Source organism: Bubalus kerabau, chromosome 14 (genome assembly GCF_029407905.1).
Source record: "Bubalus kerabau isolate K-KA32 ecotype Philippines breed swamp buffalo chromosome 14, PCC_UOA_SB_1v2, whole genome shotgun sequence".
Lineage (NCBI taxonomy): Eukaryota > Metazoa > Chordata > Mammalia > Artiodactyla > Bovidae > Bubalus > Bubalus kerabau.
In genome coordinates, this window is record NC_073637.1 from 57,307,508 (window position 1) to 57,324,221 (window position 16,714).

Sequence of the window (16,714 nt, forward strand, 5' to 3'; positions counted from 1 at the left end):
ACTTTCCCTACCCATATGCCAGAACTTCAGCTAATGGAGTGATGCTAACCTTTATCCTGAGGATCTGAGCCCTTGGTTTTCTTCCCCACGTGTGGTTGTGGCTGTCTCCTATACCTATTGACAGTTATCACGGCACACGGAAGCCGAGAGACGCCCCAAGAATACCACAAATTCCAGACACACTCCTCCCTCTCTGTATTAAGGAAAAGCAACCCTGCCTCTTCAGGATCATCAGAACTGACTATCTCTAGCAGTCCACCGCTTACGTTTGCTGAATTCAAACTGACAGGATAGTAGCGGTAGTTTCAGTTCAGTGGAACCCAGACTGGGATCCCTGCCAGAAGCATCTTCTATCTGGAAACTCAGACCCAGAACCCAGCAGAACCTAAAATTGCAAGAACAGAAAGCACAGATTCAATCTTTTGATGACTGGAAGTGATAAGGACAGGGAGTAACCCTTCATTCCCAGCTCCATGTATCCATCTGTTGGGAAACAACAGTTCGGATCTGCCACTGGCTCAGTGCCTATGGCTCTGATGACGGACAGCGTCCCACCTCACAGGATGTTGTTCCCAAGCTGGGCTCTAAGTCTTGCCAGCTGTGGGCTGTTCCATCATTCTGTTAGGCCACATGTTTCAGGAAGATGCTAGGTTCATGGTCATGTGTCCAATATCACAACTTTTCACTATAAAATATGTTCCTTGTTTTGAAGTCCTATCTTGTGAAATATTATGGCTCTTGATGGAATTTCATGGTATTTTGTGGAATTATACTCTCAGAAGATGAGGCCAGCAAAGGCACTGTGGAAAGAGAAGGCAAAAGCCTTCTGTGGAGCGGGTGTCAGTACCAGGAATAATGAATCTCTGCTTGTCCACGAGGGAAGGAAAGTGATGCAGCTGACATGACTGAGTGGCTGGGTGGACTTCTTGAGGATGGTCCCTACTGAGACTATCCTACGTGCTGGTCTCTGCTACTGACTGGGCAGGTAGTCAGCAGCAGCAGTAGGCAGCTTAGTGCTGATGAAAAGAGGTCCCTAGTGTTGGCCCATGCATAGCCTTCCCCCATGGCCCTCTGTTCATAGGTCATTGGACAAGCACTCAAGTAGCCAAGGAGAGAAGCTTCTGAACGAGTTATCCAGTCAACCCAGTTGTTCTGCTGTCTCTGTCTTGTGGAAATTAACCTGAGACCTACAGGTTTGCAACCTTGCCTGGTGGCTCAGATGGTGAAGAATCTGCCTACAGTGTGGGAGACCTGGATTCAATCCCTGGGTCACTGTGTCAGGTTCATCAAATGACAGAGCCATAAACTACAGCTGTGGGAACACTGCATACTAGGGGACAGTGCTGTTTACAGGAAAGGGTGTCTGGACCCTGACATCCTGGGTTGGAATCCCAGCTTCAGCAATTCCTTGCTGTCTGAACTTGAGCATTAGCTTTAGACATAAATGCAGTTAGTCATTTTTCATCAGAAAAATGACCATAATAATCTACTTAGCAGGAATTATCAGGAAGACTAAATGAGGCCTTATATATAGTGCTTAACATGGTGCCTGGATCCTAGGTTAAGAGCTCAATTGATAAATATTCAGTTGATATATACTATATTTTAAGTCAGGCTTCCCAGGTGGCTTTAGTGGTAAAGAACCCACCTGTCAACACAGGAGGCATAAGAGATGCAGGTTTGATCCCTGGATTGGGAAGATCCCCTAGATGGGGAAATGGTGACCCACTCCAGTATTTTGCCTGGAAAATTCCATGGACAGAGGAGCCTGGCAGGCTATGGTCCATAGGGTCGCAAAGAGTCAAATACAACTAAAGCAACTTAGCGTGCATACAAAGTCACAAAATATTGATAGTCATTATTAGTGAATATTAATATCCTTTTAAAAAAAATAACAGAACAAATAAGTGAGAGGCCAGGATCTGAACCACGGCTGTGATGCCAACTGGCACCCTTGTGATGTTCAGAGAAAAATAATATTTAAAAATGCACATTACAAAGCCATTCCCAGTTATCCAATGTAAGTTCCTCTAGAACCTATGTTCTTAGCTCCTCTTCTTTATAGGTAGAAAAAGTAAGCAGAAACTAAACAAAGGGTGGGATTTTAATAAACTTCTTCTCTTCTTCTAAGCTTAAAACTTAACCCAATAGGACTCATCCAATATAGGTTAAAATACAAACATATCAATTTGACATGTGAAAGATACCTGCATTGAGTTTGCAATCTAGGAAGGCAGTTACTGCTCAAATGGAATTTTGAGAGGATACATGAAAACACAGAAAAGCAAACTACTTGCAAAGCCACTTTTTCCTTTTGCCAATTTCTGCTTATCTCTGTACTTCACATTGAGTTTGGAACACACAGATGGGCTGCTGGCCACTAACTAAAGTTACTTGTGGTGTGGCTCAGGATGAGATATGTGTATTTATTTTCCTGTTAGGCACACGTCACATCAACGATATGGTAATGTGGATAATGTTTTTCAGCATTTCTATGACAAATACAAGTCTAAAAAATAACACCAACAAAAGATGATATTGTTTTTAGCTTAGGAATTGTTTCAATGTGTTTTATATATTATAACTTATTAGCTACTTCCAAAGAGTTAAAAGGAAATAGAAAAGAATCAGCTTAAGTATAATTCTAAGTAAGTCACTGGGTATAAAGAAGATACCTTTGGAAGTACTCCAAAGCATAAAGATTACATGAAGGGTTGGGTGTACCCTGGAAACAGAAAAGGTGGAGGCTTCAGATGGAAATTCCTGACATGTTGATGTATTTTTTTCCTTTTTTCAGAAGAACTGGAGACACGACTAGCCCCGCACGCAGTCCTGGGCCTCCTGATAGCAGCCTGTGCTACCATCACGAAAAATGCGTGTGCTGCCACAGCCAGCGGTTGGCAGTACCATGCAGGCTGTTTTGATTCCTCTGGTTTAAAAAATAAAAAAAAATCAGGGTTGAGAAAGTACAAACCCACTTAAAATCTGTAACATTAAAAACAACGGGAAAAATGATGCAGTGTGATGGAGGAGAACTTCTAAAGAAGGAAACCATCCCTATAACATAAATGCAAAAGAATAATAAAAATAAAATGTCTCTAATTTATGGAGCAGATATTATATACCAGTGCCTTAGCTACATCGTCCTTTTCAATATTCACGATAGCCCCAACAGGTAGGAATGAATAGCCCATTTCATTGATGAGGAAGCCGAGGCTTAGATAAGAAACTTGCCCCAGTCCCCTAGTGGGAAGTGGCAAAGTTGGAGCTGAAAGCCAGTTGAACCTGACTAAAGCCTATGTGCTTTCCATAATATTATAAATCTTATACAATTCACCGCTTCAGTTAAACAAAAATATACCTGCTAGACATTGTAATAAGGGAATATCTAGAAAACAACAAAAGTAAAATGTTATACCTTCCAATTGATTTTTTTTAACAAAGAGAAATATCAAGGAAGACAACTGAGAAATACAAGGAATGAACATCAAGAAATAAACACAATAAAGTTAGAAACACTCCAGAACTTATCAAAATGATAACACTCCTCATTAAATCAGCCATCTTAGAAGGAGATACAATGATTTCTACAATTTTGCCACTGCTCAAAACACTTACTTGGGCAGCATAATTATAAAACTGTATAACTTTGACTCCTGAAGATAGACTTTAGAAGAAAGTAAAACACTAGCAAATTTTTACCTGTAAAGTTCATTATGTGTGGAAATAGACAAAAGCCATTTGGATACCAAAAAAATACTAACAATAGATCTTTCTGGAAGGTGGAATTTCAGAGAATTCAAGTTAAATATTTCTATATTTTAGTTTTTCATCGTGACCACTACAAAAATTTTAGAAGTTATATGGGACCAACATTTAGGTGATCAAGTATTTAAAAAGCCATTACCAACATTTAGGTGATAGAGTAATTAAAATCCCATTAGAAGGTGTTCTTCTGTGATTAATAAATTATCTCTGTATTCAATTCTAAACATGGAGTCTGGGTCAGACACAACACTAACAGGTTAAAGTAGTTAGTCCAAATAAATTTTGTTCAAGTACCACATTCATGTAGACTTGGAGGTCTGGTGTGTTTTGTAAATTCATTATCATTACCTTAGACACATTCTATATATATCATTGGTCCCCAAACAGTATTTAGACCCACCTTTGAGAAAGACATTAGGTATCACAATTTTAGTCACCTACTGTGTGTGGTTAAAGCAAGGCGAGGGAAGACATATCAGAGTAGGCAGACGTATCTACAATTCAAATAGGATTTAACTATTTTATAATTCTTGGCCAGAAGCATCCAGAAATACAGATTGATGGGAAAACTAGAGGAAATACAAATTCATCATGACATTTTGTGCTTCATAAGTAAGAGGACTACTCCTGAGACTCAGAAAGTTTACCAAAGAGAAAAGGTTATAGCTGGATTAATAAGGATGTTCCTCCAAAATGCCTTAAGAATGGAATGGTTTGTTTTGTTTTTCCCTATTTCTAACTAGGGATGATCTGAGTCTATGTAACTAAACTCAAGCCATGGTTCCTGGATGATAAAAAGTATGTGTCCTAAGCCGCTTCAATGGCATCCAACTCTTTGTGACGCTGTGGACCACAGCCCAGCAGGCTCCTCTGTCCATGGGATTCTCCAGGCAAGAATACTGGAGTGGGTGGCCGTGCCCTCCTCCAGGGGGATCTTCCCAACCCAGGGGGATTAAAACCCTGTCTCTTACGTCTCCTGCATTGGCAGGCAGGTTCTTTACCCCTAGCACCACCTCGGAAGCCCACAGAAAAGGTGTAGGTGTTTATTTATTTATTTTTAATTGGAGGTAATTGCTTTATAATGCAGAGAAGGCAATGGCACCCCACTCCAGTACTTTTGCCTAGAAAATCCCATGGACGGAGGAGCCTGGTGGGCTGCAGTCCATGGGGTCGCTAGAGTCAGACACGACTGAGCGACTTCACTTTCACTTTTTACTTTCATGCATTGGAGAAGGAAATGGCAACCCACTCCAGTGTTCTTGCCTGGAGAATCCCAGGGACGGGGAAGCCTGCTGGGCTGCCGTCGATGGGGTCACACAGAGTCGGACACGACTGAAGCGACTTAGCAGCAGCAGCAGCAGCAGCTTTATAGTGTTGGTTTCTGCTGTGCAACATCACAAATCACTCATAATTATATATATATATATATAAGTAAATAAGTGTTAGTCGCTTAGTTGTGCCCAACTCTTTGCGACCCCATGGACTGCAGCCCACCAGGCTCCTCTGTCCATGAGATTTTCCAGGCAAGGATACTGGAGTAGGTTGCCATTTCCTTCTCCAGGGGATCTTCCCAATCCAGGGATCAAACCTGGGTTTCCTGCACTGCAGGCAAATTCTTTACCAACTGAGCTACAAAGGAAGCCCTATACACACACACACACACACACATATATCCCTCCCTCTTGAGTCTCCCACCCACCCCCATCCTACCCTTAGGTAGTCACAGAGCACCAGGCTGGGCTCCCTGTGTTAATGTAGCAGCTTCCCACTTTTGAGGCAAAAGGAAATAGCTGAGCGGTTTTCTTGTTTTGTTTTGTTTCGGGTGCTTCTCTCATGGCATCTAAATCTCTGTTAAAAATCCAGCACTATCTAAGAAATACTAACAATAAATATTATAAGGGACCTATGGATAAAGACATTTTAAAAAGTCTTTAACAAACACATTGTCTCCAGGTGTCTAACTCTTAAACACACACACACACACACACACACACACATTTTAATCCAAAATGTACTGTTCACAATTTAGAGGCACAAACCATTTCAAGTACACCATTGAGAGATTAAAATTCTACAGAAATTTTACTTAGAAATATTGAAAGACACTTCAATATATATGTCAGAATTGTTAAATATCTTGCTTTGTTACTTCTCTGACTCCAAAAAAATCCCATTGCACTTTTTATTTTAAAGACTAAATAAAAGTTTTTATTAATATTCTTTAAAAACCTTTCTTTCCCATCCTTCAAAAATTCATAACTATCTGAATACTACCATCATTTAGATTGTAAAGGCTGAATGGCTAAATGAACCATGTATTTCTATTTAACTCAAGAAACAGTTGCTCATTAAATATATTTAGTAATTGCCTACTTTGTTTCCATCCCAAGACCAGGCAAGGAGAAAGTCATACATAACCCATGTTCTGATAAAGTATATGATAAGGATTGCGTGGCAGACGAAGGGATCCAAAGCTTTGCTTTCAACTGTCTTTTTCCCTTCATAACCATTCTACTTCTCCATCATACCTCCTTACTAACATCCTACTCCCTCGAACTCCACAAATATTTTATTTAATATAAAAATAAATGCTATTAGACCCATGAAGAACAAAGTAGGTAACTGCAGAGTTGGGTTAAAGATGTTCCTTTCAATTCAATCATTATAGTCCAGATCCTGGAGTTAAACAAGTAATTATAATACAAATTCAGATGGTCAGGTTGATAGAGACTCTCTGGGGTTTCATTAGGTGTCAAAGAGGATAGAGTTTTCCTACTCTGGCCAAATAGAGAAGCAACTCTAGTGGATTTAGAAGAGGAAAAAAATCAATCTCTAAATGTGAAAGTCTTTAAAACACCTCAACCTTGGTGAAAAATAAAAGGCAACCGTACCTTCTCCTTTGATAGTCAGCCTTGTTGCTCCATTTATGCTGCCATATTTAGGTATTATTTCTGTGATTTTGGGAATTATTTTCGAGCCATCTGAAAGATATGAAAGTACAGTAGAAGTAAAAGCCTCAAGTACGTCATTTCAGCATCAAATGTTATGTTACAAATTACAATGGTGTAAGAAAATCATCATGGAGATTACAGGACAGAAAGTAAATACACTTATGTTTTATTTTTGGTTCTATTCCTAACCAATGACCAGACAGGGAGTTAAGTCTTTAACTTAGTTAATACTCATTGGCTTCACGTAGAGCACTATCTTACCTGCTACAAAGAGGAATAATACATGATCATTTTCAGCATTCGTACCTATCATATTAAACATTTATTAGACCCTTAATTGCATATAGAGCTCTGCTAGATACAGTCAGTTCCATAACTACAGCTATCAGCCCACACGAGCAGCAGACAAGGCTGGAGAAACAGCTCTGTGGAGAATACGGTCATTATCAAAACCCCTAAGAAATGCATAGCCTGGTAAATTGAAAGAATAGTCCAGGTACAGAAAGGAATGGTATGTTTTAAGAAGAAACTGTTTTCTGTGACAGAGTTAAGACTTCAGGGAAGATCATTTCTGAAACTTTCTGATGATAGTGAGTTCTCAATGTAAAGGTCACTAATTCATTCAATAAACAGTGTTAGGCTCCTGGGCATTGACAAATGTGCAGCATTCCCAACTTTTCCAAAAGCTCAACTTGTAGAGTGACAGAAGAGAGCACAGGGGTGACGTGAGTAAGAAGGGGCATTTCATCCACACTGCTTGGGTCATACTGGCTTTTTGAAAAAAGAGTGTAGCTGCTGCGCCTGGGAGAGCAAACACGGATTAGCTAGACTGGACAAACCGGGGGCAAGGTGGACTTCTAGGCCAAGACAGGTGCCTCTGCAAACACAGGGATGAGTGAGCAGTTTCTTTGGGGAACTGGAATTGATGCTTCAAAATAACTCAAAAGTTACAGGATGGCTTAAGGGATTTATTTTCTGCTTAAACTGTACAGGTAATTAATTCGGTCCAGTAACAAAATCTCAGAATAGGTGGAAAAAGTTAAGTGACATAAAGAAAAGCCACAGATTGAAATGGACGACTGAGAAAAAGTTTAAAAATTATGATTTCATTCCTGCCTGAGAAAAGTTTAGTGTGGACTTCACCTACAGTGGCAAAAGCTCTCCACCATAAAGAAGACTGCCTCCCCGCTCCAAGACCCAATGACTGCCCTTGACATCTGTCTTTGTCAAGAGTTTCAAGGCCACTTCTGCTTCAGGCACATTTGTAACCTGGAGCAGTCCACAGCCAGGAGTAGGAAACTCCAGCGAGCAGGCTGGATCCTATGTCCTAGAGGCACTGCTTCTCGCCTATCTCAGGTTCATCCTTCCCGTTATCTCCACCGCCAACTCCAGTTTCTTATCTTATCAAGTCTCGTCCCAGCCCTCTCTTGGGTATTAGTTGAAGGCACAGGGCAGCTGCCCCTGGAAATGACTGACATACGCCACAAAGACCCATTCCTGTCCTACTGGGAGACTCTGTCCTTCTTTAATGGAGAAGGGACCCAAAAATGGAGAAGAGAGGAGTCGGATTGTGTCCTCCACCCCCAGCCAAGTGAAAAAGGTGAAGTTTTAGTTCCTCAGTCGTGTCCGACTCTACGACCCCATGCACTGAAGCCCACCAGGTTCCCCCATCTATGGGATTCTCCAGGCAAGAGTACTGGAGTGGATTGCCATACCCTTTTCCAGGGGATCTTCCCGACCCAGGTCTCCCGCATTGCAGGCGGGGTCTTTACCGTCTGAGGCAGCAGGGAAGCCCACCCGCAGCCAAATTGCAGTCTATTTTTCAACTGAGTCACCACGGATGGAAGGGGTGAGGTTCCATAATTCAAACAGCACCTCTGACGGCAAGAGCAATCTGTCTTCGTATGTCTTTCTGTGACTGCGTGTCTGTCTGTCTCAGGCTAATCCTGCGTCTCAGGATTACTAAACCTAGTCCCCAGGATCGCCATGCAGTTGCGCACCCTCAGCCTTGACCTTGGCAGGAGCCAGGCGGTGCCGCCCATCCCCGGACCTCGGGAGCTTCTACACCAAACTCTCCTGCTTGCCTCCCTGGTGCCCCAACTGAGTTACCTGCGCGGGGCTCTACGATGCTCAGGAGCAGCCCCCAGAGGCCGCAGGTCCCCCAAAGCCACAGGTGTCCCATTGAAGAGCTAGAGGCGCAGGGTCCACGCCCGCTACTCGTCTGCAGCTCGGCCCACGCCGCGCTCAGCCCGCTAGCGCGCGCGCCTCGTCCAGGCGCGCAGGCGGACTCGCAGCCCCGGGGCCGCCCCACGCCCGCCCCGCCCCGCCCCGCCCCGCCGGCCCGGGCGCCCCCGGGGTTCGCGCGCAGACGCACACCTTTCATCCAGCGCCTGGCGCCCTGGCCCGTTGGTCGCCACCGCGCCTCCGCACTCAGACTTGAGTGCTGACGCTGCAAGGGTGTCTCCACGGGTTCAATAACCCCACTTTTTCTTCGCAAGAAAGATCCAGCGGCAAGTGTTCCATCAACTCCGCCTTTTCTCCCTCCCGCTATTCACCTCCTCCCCCACCCCGTCCTTCCTCCCTTCCTTCCAAACTTCCTTCGCTCCTTCGTTCCTTTCTCTCTTTTCACCCCCGACCCCGCCCCACCATTTCTGGACTTCAATGTTTGTTGATCTCTGGGCACGTCCCCCCACCCCCCAAACAGGCGCCCTAGAGACTTCAACTCACAACAGTTCCATAAGGACTGTTACTATGATTATGACCCCCATCCTCACAGGCCCTAACTGAGGCGAACTTTAGGTTACTTGCCCAAAGCCATACACACCTAAGTGTCGACCCAGGACTTGAGCCCAGAAACTTCAGAGCCAGGGCTTTTATGCCCTGCACTGGCTCCTATTCGGCAGACTTCAATGCCTAGGACATACTCACACTGAAAATTATTCATTATTTATTGAAATTTGCATTTAAATTGGCATTCCGTATTTTTATTTACTAAATTTGACAACTCTACTTGGAAAGACAGAACTCTAAAATAAGTGAAATAAAATTAGAAATAAAAAAAGCAAGCTTCCTTGCTCTTCAGGAATCTCAGCAGGGTAAAATGTTGTTGCTGTTGTTAGATTCAGTTCATTATAGTCACCTTATAATTTTGTGCAAACGGACTGTCAGTTGCTCTGCTGAAAGCAATGCCTGCATAGGTACCCTAACCTTCCTTACTTCTCCTGGAAATCACAGAAGCTCGTGACACTGTTGACATCTTTCTTGAAATTCCATTCCTCCTAATATGCTTGGGTTTCTTTCTATTTCTCCAATTGCTTCTATCTAATGTTTTTCTCATCCATCACTTTTGAAAATTGATATTACTGTAGGGTTTCTTTTTTTACTCTTCCCCTTTTCTATCCAGAAGCAGACCAATGAGCAGAAGATTATCTAATTGAATGCCAACTTGCTAATTCTGATTTGCCAAATTTATTAAATTTAAAGATTGTAGTGTTAATTCAGTTCAGTTAAGTCGCTCAGTCGTGTCCGACTCTTTGTGACCCCATGGAGTGCAGCACACCAGGCCTCCTTATCCATCATCAACTCCCTGAGTTTACTCAAACTCATGTTCATTGAGTCAGTGATCCCAGCCAACAATCTCATCCTCTGTCGTCCCCTTTCCTCCCGTCTTCAATCTTTCCCAACATGAGGTTCTTTCAACTGAGTCAACTCTTCGCTTCAGGTGGCCAAAGTATTGGGAGTTTCAGCTTCAGCATCAGTCCTTCCAATGAATATTCAGGACTGATTTCCTTTAGAATGGACTGGTTGGATCTCCTTGCAGTCCAAGAGACTCTCAAGAGTCTTCTCCAACACCACAGTTCAAAAGCATCAATTCTTTGGCACTCAGCTTTCTTTATAGTCCAATTTGCATATCCATACATGACTACTGGAAAAACCAGAGCCTTGACTAGACGGACCTTTGTTGGTGAAGTAATGTCTCTGCTTTTTAATATGCTCTCTAGGTTGGTCATAATTTTCCTTCCAAGGAGTAAGCGTCTTTTAATGTCATGGCTGCAGTCACCATGTGCAGTGATTTTGGAGCCCAAAAAATAAAGTTGGCCACTGTTTCCACTGTTTCTCCATCTATTTGCCATGAAGTGATGGGACCAGATGCCATTATCTTTGTTTTCTGAATGTTGAGCTTTTTAAGCCAACTTTTTCACTCTCCTCTTTCACTTTCATCAAGAGGCTCTTTAGTTCTTCTTCACTTTCTGCCATAAGGGTGGTATAATCTGCATATCTGAGGTTATTGATGTTTCTTCCGGCAATCTTGATTCCAGCTTGTACTTCCTTCAGCCCAGCGTTTCTCATGATGTACTCTGCATATATCTTAAATAAGCAGGGTGACAGTATACAGCCTTGACTTACTCCTTTTCCTATTTGGAACCAGTCTGTTGTTCCATGTCCAGTTCTAACTGTTACTTCCTGACCTGCATATAGGTTTCTCAAGAGGCAGGTCAGGTGGTCTGGTATGTACAGCTCTTTCAGAATTTTCCACAGTTTATTGTGATCCACACAGTCAAAGGCTTTGGCATAGTCAATAAAGCAGAAATAGATGTTTTTCTGGAACTCTCTTGCTTTTTCAATGATCCAGCGAATGTTGGCAATTTGATCTCTGGTTCCTCTGCCTTTTCTAAAACCAGCTTGAACATCTGGAAGTTCACAGTTCATGTATTGTTGAATTCTGGCTTGGAGAATTTTGAGCATTACTTTACTAGTGTGTGAGATGAGTGCAATTGTGCAGTAGTTTGAGCATTCTTTGGCATTGCCTCTCTTTTCCAGTCCTGTGGCCACTGCTGAGTTTTCCAAATTTGCTGGAATATTGCATGCAGCACTTTCACAGCATCATCTTTTAGGATTTGAAATAGCTCAACTGGAATTCCATCACCTGCACGAGCTTTGTTCTTAGTGATGCTTCCTAAGACCCACTTGACTTCACATTCCAGGATGCCTGGCTCTAGGTGAATGAACACACCATCGTGATTATCTGGGTCATGAAGATCTGTTTTGTACAATTCTTCTGTGTATTCTTGCCACCTCTTCTAAATATTTTCTGCTTGTGTTAGGGCCATACCATTTCTGTCCTTTGTTGAGCCCATGAAATCCATTTGCATGAAATGTTCCCTTGGTATCTCTAATTTTCTTGAAGAGATCTCTAGTCTTTCCCATTCTATTGTTTTCCTCTATTTCTTTGCACTGATCACTAAGGAATAGAGCAGTAATTAACAGCTTAAACAAAAATGCTCACTTTAGGTTATTAGCTATGAAATATGTAGACTTATTGGAGAAGGAAATGGCAACCCACTCCAGTATTCTTGCCTGGAAAATTCCGTGGACAGAGGAGCCTGGCAGGCAACAGTCTCTGGGGTCACAAGAGTTGGACCTGACTTAGCGACTAAACCATGTAGAAGTATATATTTCAATATCAATAAACAAAAATTTATAGAATTTCTGTATGGAATTTTTTGGTTAGTTTTGATTTCTTTATTATTTATTTAATAAATATTTATTTATTTATTATTAACTTTCAAATTCAAGTTAAAATAATCTAAATTAAATTTTAGATGACCTCAGTAAAAAGTGAATTCAATTTTATTCAAAATTCCAATCTTTGCACAGGCTTTTAAATTTTTTAATTTAAATAGACTATGAGGCAGAGGCTAAAAGATACTAAAAAGGATATTTTAAATGCTTTTGGTGTTAAAAAGTAGAAAATGTCATTCAAAAATATGGAATAAGTTAGAAGTAGGTGAAAAATCTTGTTACAGACATATGCTGATGTGATTTTTAATCAGGAATTGTTGAAATAGGCACACTTTCTTGAAGGAAGAATCCATATTGTTTAAATGAAAAGGAAAGCTTTCCTAACTTTTCAGTATATCAATAAAGTGATTCAGTTCAGTTCAGTTCAGTCGCTCAGTCGTGTCCAACTCTTTGCGACCCCATGAATCGCAGCACGCCAGGCCTCCCTGTCCATCACCAACTCCCGGAGTTCACTCAAACTCACGTCCATTGAGTCGGTGATGCCGTCCAGCCATCTCATCTTCTGTCGTCCCCTTTTCCTCCTGCCCCCAATCCCTCCCAGCATCAGAGTCTTTTCCAATGAGTCAACTCTTCGCATGACGTGGCCGAAGTACTGGAGTTTCAGCTTCAGCATCATTCCTTCCAAAGAACACCCAGGACTGATCTCCTTTAGAATGGACTGGTTGGATTTCCTTGCAGTCCAAGGGACTCTCAAGAGTCTTCTCCAACACCACAGTTCAAAAGCATTGGATTAGGGACCTCATTTTGTTTATTTCTATTTGCCAAACTTTTAATATTTTTAAGATTCTTTCATAAAATTCTTTTGAGTATCTCCACCAGCAAATGGCATACAATATTTAATATATAAATTGTTCATTCTTATTGTGTTTTATTTCATTTTTAACTTAACTCATGCTAAACACGTGGTCCTTTCAGGATTATAATCATCCCTCCCAGATATCTTTACTTCCAGTACACCTAGTCTTGTAACAAGTTAGCTATATATGTAAGTATGTAATAAATATTCCTTTATAGCTCAGTTGGTAAAGAATCCACCTGCAATGCAGGAGACCCCAGTTTGATTCCTGAGTCAGGAAGATCCCCTGGAGAATGGATAGGCTACCCACTCCAGTTTTACTGGGCTTCCCTGGTGGCTCAGCTGGTAAAGAATCCGCCTTCAGGAGAGCCTGGAGAATTCCATGGACTGTAAGGTCATTGGGTCACAAAGAGTCAGACATGACTGAGCGACTTTCACTTCACATGTATAAATATATATACAAATATATGCATATAATATATACATATATATGACACTGTGAATATCACATATTATAATATAAAAAATGTGTGTATAATTTTTCTATATCTGTCATCATCAGTAACCAAAATCAAACAGTCTTACTCAAGTTGCTAAATATTTATGTTAAACCACATTAATTTAGCAAATTTGGCAAGTTAGTCATTCAACACATTGATTATTTGGCTAATTGGCTTTAGGAAAATTGATATTTCAACAAATAGTCTGCTTTCCTGTCATGTAATGCCTAAATTTCTTAAAGAGCCAAGTGCTGTTATTTACATTTATAGATTTTTACTCAATTCTTTTTGATTTAATGAGCATGTTTAATATTTCTGTTATAAGTAGTGCATATTTATGTGGTAAATCAGTGTCCTAAAAAATATCACAGCAGTGAGATTTGTAATCTTAAATTGTTAACGTGGTGGTTTAGTGGCTAAGTCATGTCCGACTCTTGAGACCACAAGGCCATGTAGCCTGCAGGCTCCTCTGTCCATCAGATTCTCCAGGCAAGAATACTGGAGTGGGCTGCCATTTCCTTCTCCAGGGGATCTTCCCTACCCAGGAATCAAACCTGGGTCTCCTGCACTGCAGGCAGATTCTTTACCAACTGAGCTAGGAGGAAAGCCCTGAATTGTTAACAAAAGAGACAATTAATAATTATAAGTAGATGGAAATTTATATAACCAAGATTTCAAATTGGAACCAGAAAAAGGGGTTATGTGGTGTACATGACTAATGATTTATTAATAGACTCTTGAGAATATTTAAACCTTTACAATACAGACTCATCATGGAACATGGACATGAGAAAACACGAAAAAGGAATCCTAACTACCAAATCACATGCTTTTGTAAGTTTTTGAAAAAATCTAGCTCTAACAAAAAAACTGCCTATGTAGCAACCATCATGGGACTATGCCTTGTGCAGTCTCATAGGGCCCCACGTTTGGATTAGTGCTCTGCTTCACCATCTTGAAATCCTTACTACTTTTTGAATGAGGAAGAATCCCTATTTTCATTTTGTCTGAGATCTCATGATTATGTAGATGGTCCTGCCTGCCCTTATGACAACAACAACAAAAAAGGCAAGTTTTAAACTTGTTGATTCTTTGATTTAAACATAACCAGAAAAAGGGATAACTTTTGCATAACTGGAAGGAATAAGGAATTCACTGGCTTGGAAAATGAGCTGTGTGTTGAACCCTGATTTTGAATCTAGACCGAACTGTGAAAGATGGTAAACAAAATGAAGTGCCTACAAAACAGTAATTTGCCTTCAACAATTATTCCGTATAATAGGTATAAGAAGACAGCAGTAATTTTTTAAAAATCTCTTTTATATAGAATTTACATTTTTAGTGGAAACAGACAATAAACAAAATAAATGAGTAAAATATAATTTACAGTATGTTAGAAAATAATACAGGCTAGAGAGAAAAAATAAATCAGGGAAGAATAGAATTATGTGTGTGTGAGTGTAGGATGTAATGGAGTTTTAGATAGGATGAATATGAAGTTGTCACGGAGAAAGTGAATTTTGAGTGAAGATCTGAAGGTCTGAAGTGAGTAGCTTAGCCACATGGACATCTGGGAGAAGAGCTTTCTAGACAACTGGGAGAACAAATGCCAACGGGTAAGGAGGGAGTGTGTCTGGTGTGTAAGGGGCAGGAAAGCCAGAGTGGCCTGAGTGGCAAGAACAAGCAGGGTGCTGGAAGATGTGAGAAGCAGTGAGAGGAGGGACAGGCCATGGAGGATCATTGCTTTGACTCTGAGTGAGATGGGAATCCACTGTAGAATACTGAGCTGACATGGGTCCCAATTTATGTTTACAATACCCAGCTGCTATTTTGTTGCACTGGGGCAAGGGCAGATGCAGGGAGATCACTTAGATGGCTAGGGCAAATAACCTGGGCGAGCAAGGGGTAGCTTGGACCAGGATGGGGACAGTGTTGGTGGTGCAAAGGGGTCGGATTCTGGATATATCTGAGAGCTGGGCTAACAGGATTTGTTGACAGGGAGTACGGAGAGTAAGAGACAAAAAGGAGAAGTCAAACATGACTGCAAGGGTTTGGGTCTTAATACCCAGGAGTATGGGGGCCATTAACTGCTGGGAAAGAATGTTGAAAGGGTGGATTTGAGAAAGTGCATCAAGAGCCCATGTTTTAAAAACAGTGAGACCAACTGTGATCACCTAGAGAGTAGAATATAGATGGAAACATGAAAAGATCCGAAGCCTGAGCCTTATTAGTAGGAAAGAAGAAGAAAAACAAAGCTGACTGAGAATGAGTGGCCAAAGAGGGCACAAAAATATCAGGTGAGAGTATTGTCTGAGAACCCTAGTAGAGATGTTAAGGAGGAAGAAGTAATAACCGCCAATTGTTGCTGCTATGTCAAGCAAGAAGAGTACGGACAATTGCCTTTGGATTGAACAATGTGAAGCTTATTGGAGACTGATAAGAGCAGTTTCAGTAAACTGGTGGGGGTGAAATCCTGATTGGAGTGGTTCCTGAAAGAATAGGCAGGAATTGGAGATCTCATCTTCGAGTCTACCTGTCACAATAAGCTAGAAGAGTTGGGGAATCAATAGCCAGGGATAAATAAAGTCACTGCAGCGAGCCAGGGTGGTGATCTTAAGCTGAAATGAAATCAATGAGAATGGTGCATTTTTTTTTCCTCCAGCTACTTGAAGTGTGCAGGTGCAGACTTTCTGAGCAGGCAACTTTGGGCAAACTAGTGGTTTTACTCTCTAGACTTGAAGTCACTTTCCTGCACTAAGATGACACTGTCAGCAGCAGCATTCTCAGATAAAAAGTCAGGAAGCTAGAAAGATGTCAAGACGTAGAGAGGCTCTAAAACCTACTGATGAACAAGGCTTTGTTCTCAAGTAAGCCTGTGGGTTTGGTTTTTATTGCCTTGGGAATTTGGGGGTCTGTTGTTTGAAGTAGACAGTTGTTATTTGGGGAGCACTCATTTCTCCCTTTTAAAAATAGCATCCCAATTTCTCCTTTGTGGAATGATTTCTTTCTCATTAGAGATAGTCTGTTGAGTCAAAGTGTGTTTGTGTGTGTGTGTGCAGAGGGGGGCAAGGGGCGGTAATGATCCAGAGTAAGCCAATCAGATTCTCTCAGGAGCT

At 41.4% G+C, this 16,714-nt stretch overlaps 1 protein-coding gene across 1 annotated transcript in view; it reads right to left on the reverse strand.

The window, feature by feature from the left end:
• The window catches only part of PKHD1L1 (PKHD1 like 1), a 178,619-nt gene extending 169,634 nt beyond the window's left edge, over nt 1-8,985 (reverse strand). Inside the window, exons 1-2 of the mRNA XM_055546412.1 lie at nt 8,829-8,985; nt 6,660-6,749 (exon numbers count right to left, since the gene is read on the reverse strand). Coding sequence (XP_055402387.1) covers nt 6,660-6,749; nt 8,829-8,901 — 163 coding nt within the window. The 5' untranslated portion in view covers nt 8,902-8,985. The remainder of the gene's footprint in view (nt 1-6,659; nt 6,750-8,828) is intronic.
• Between the last annotated feature and the right edge of the window lie 7,729 nt (nt 8,986-16,714).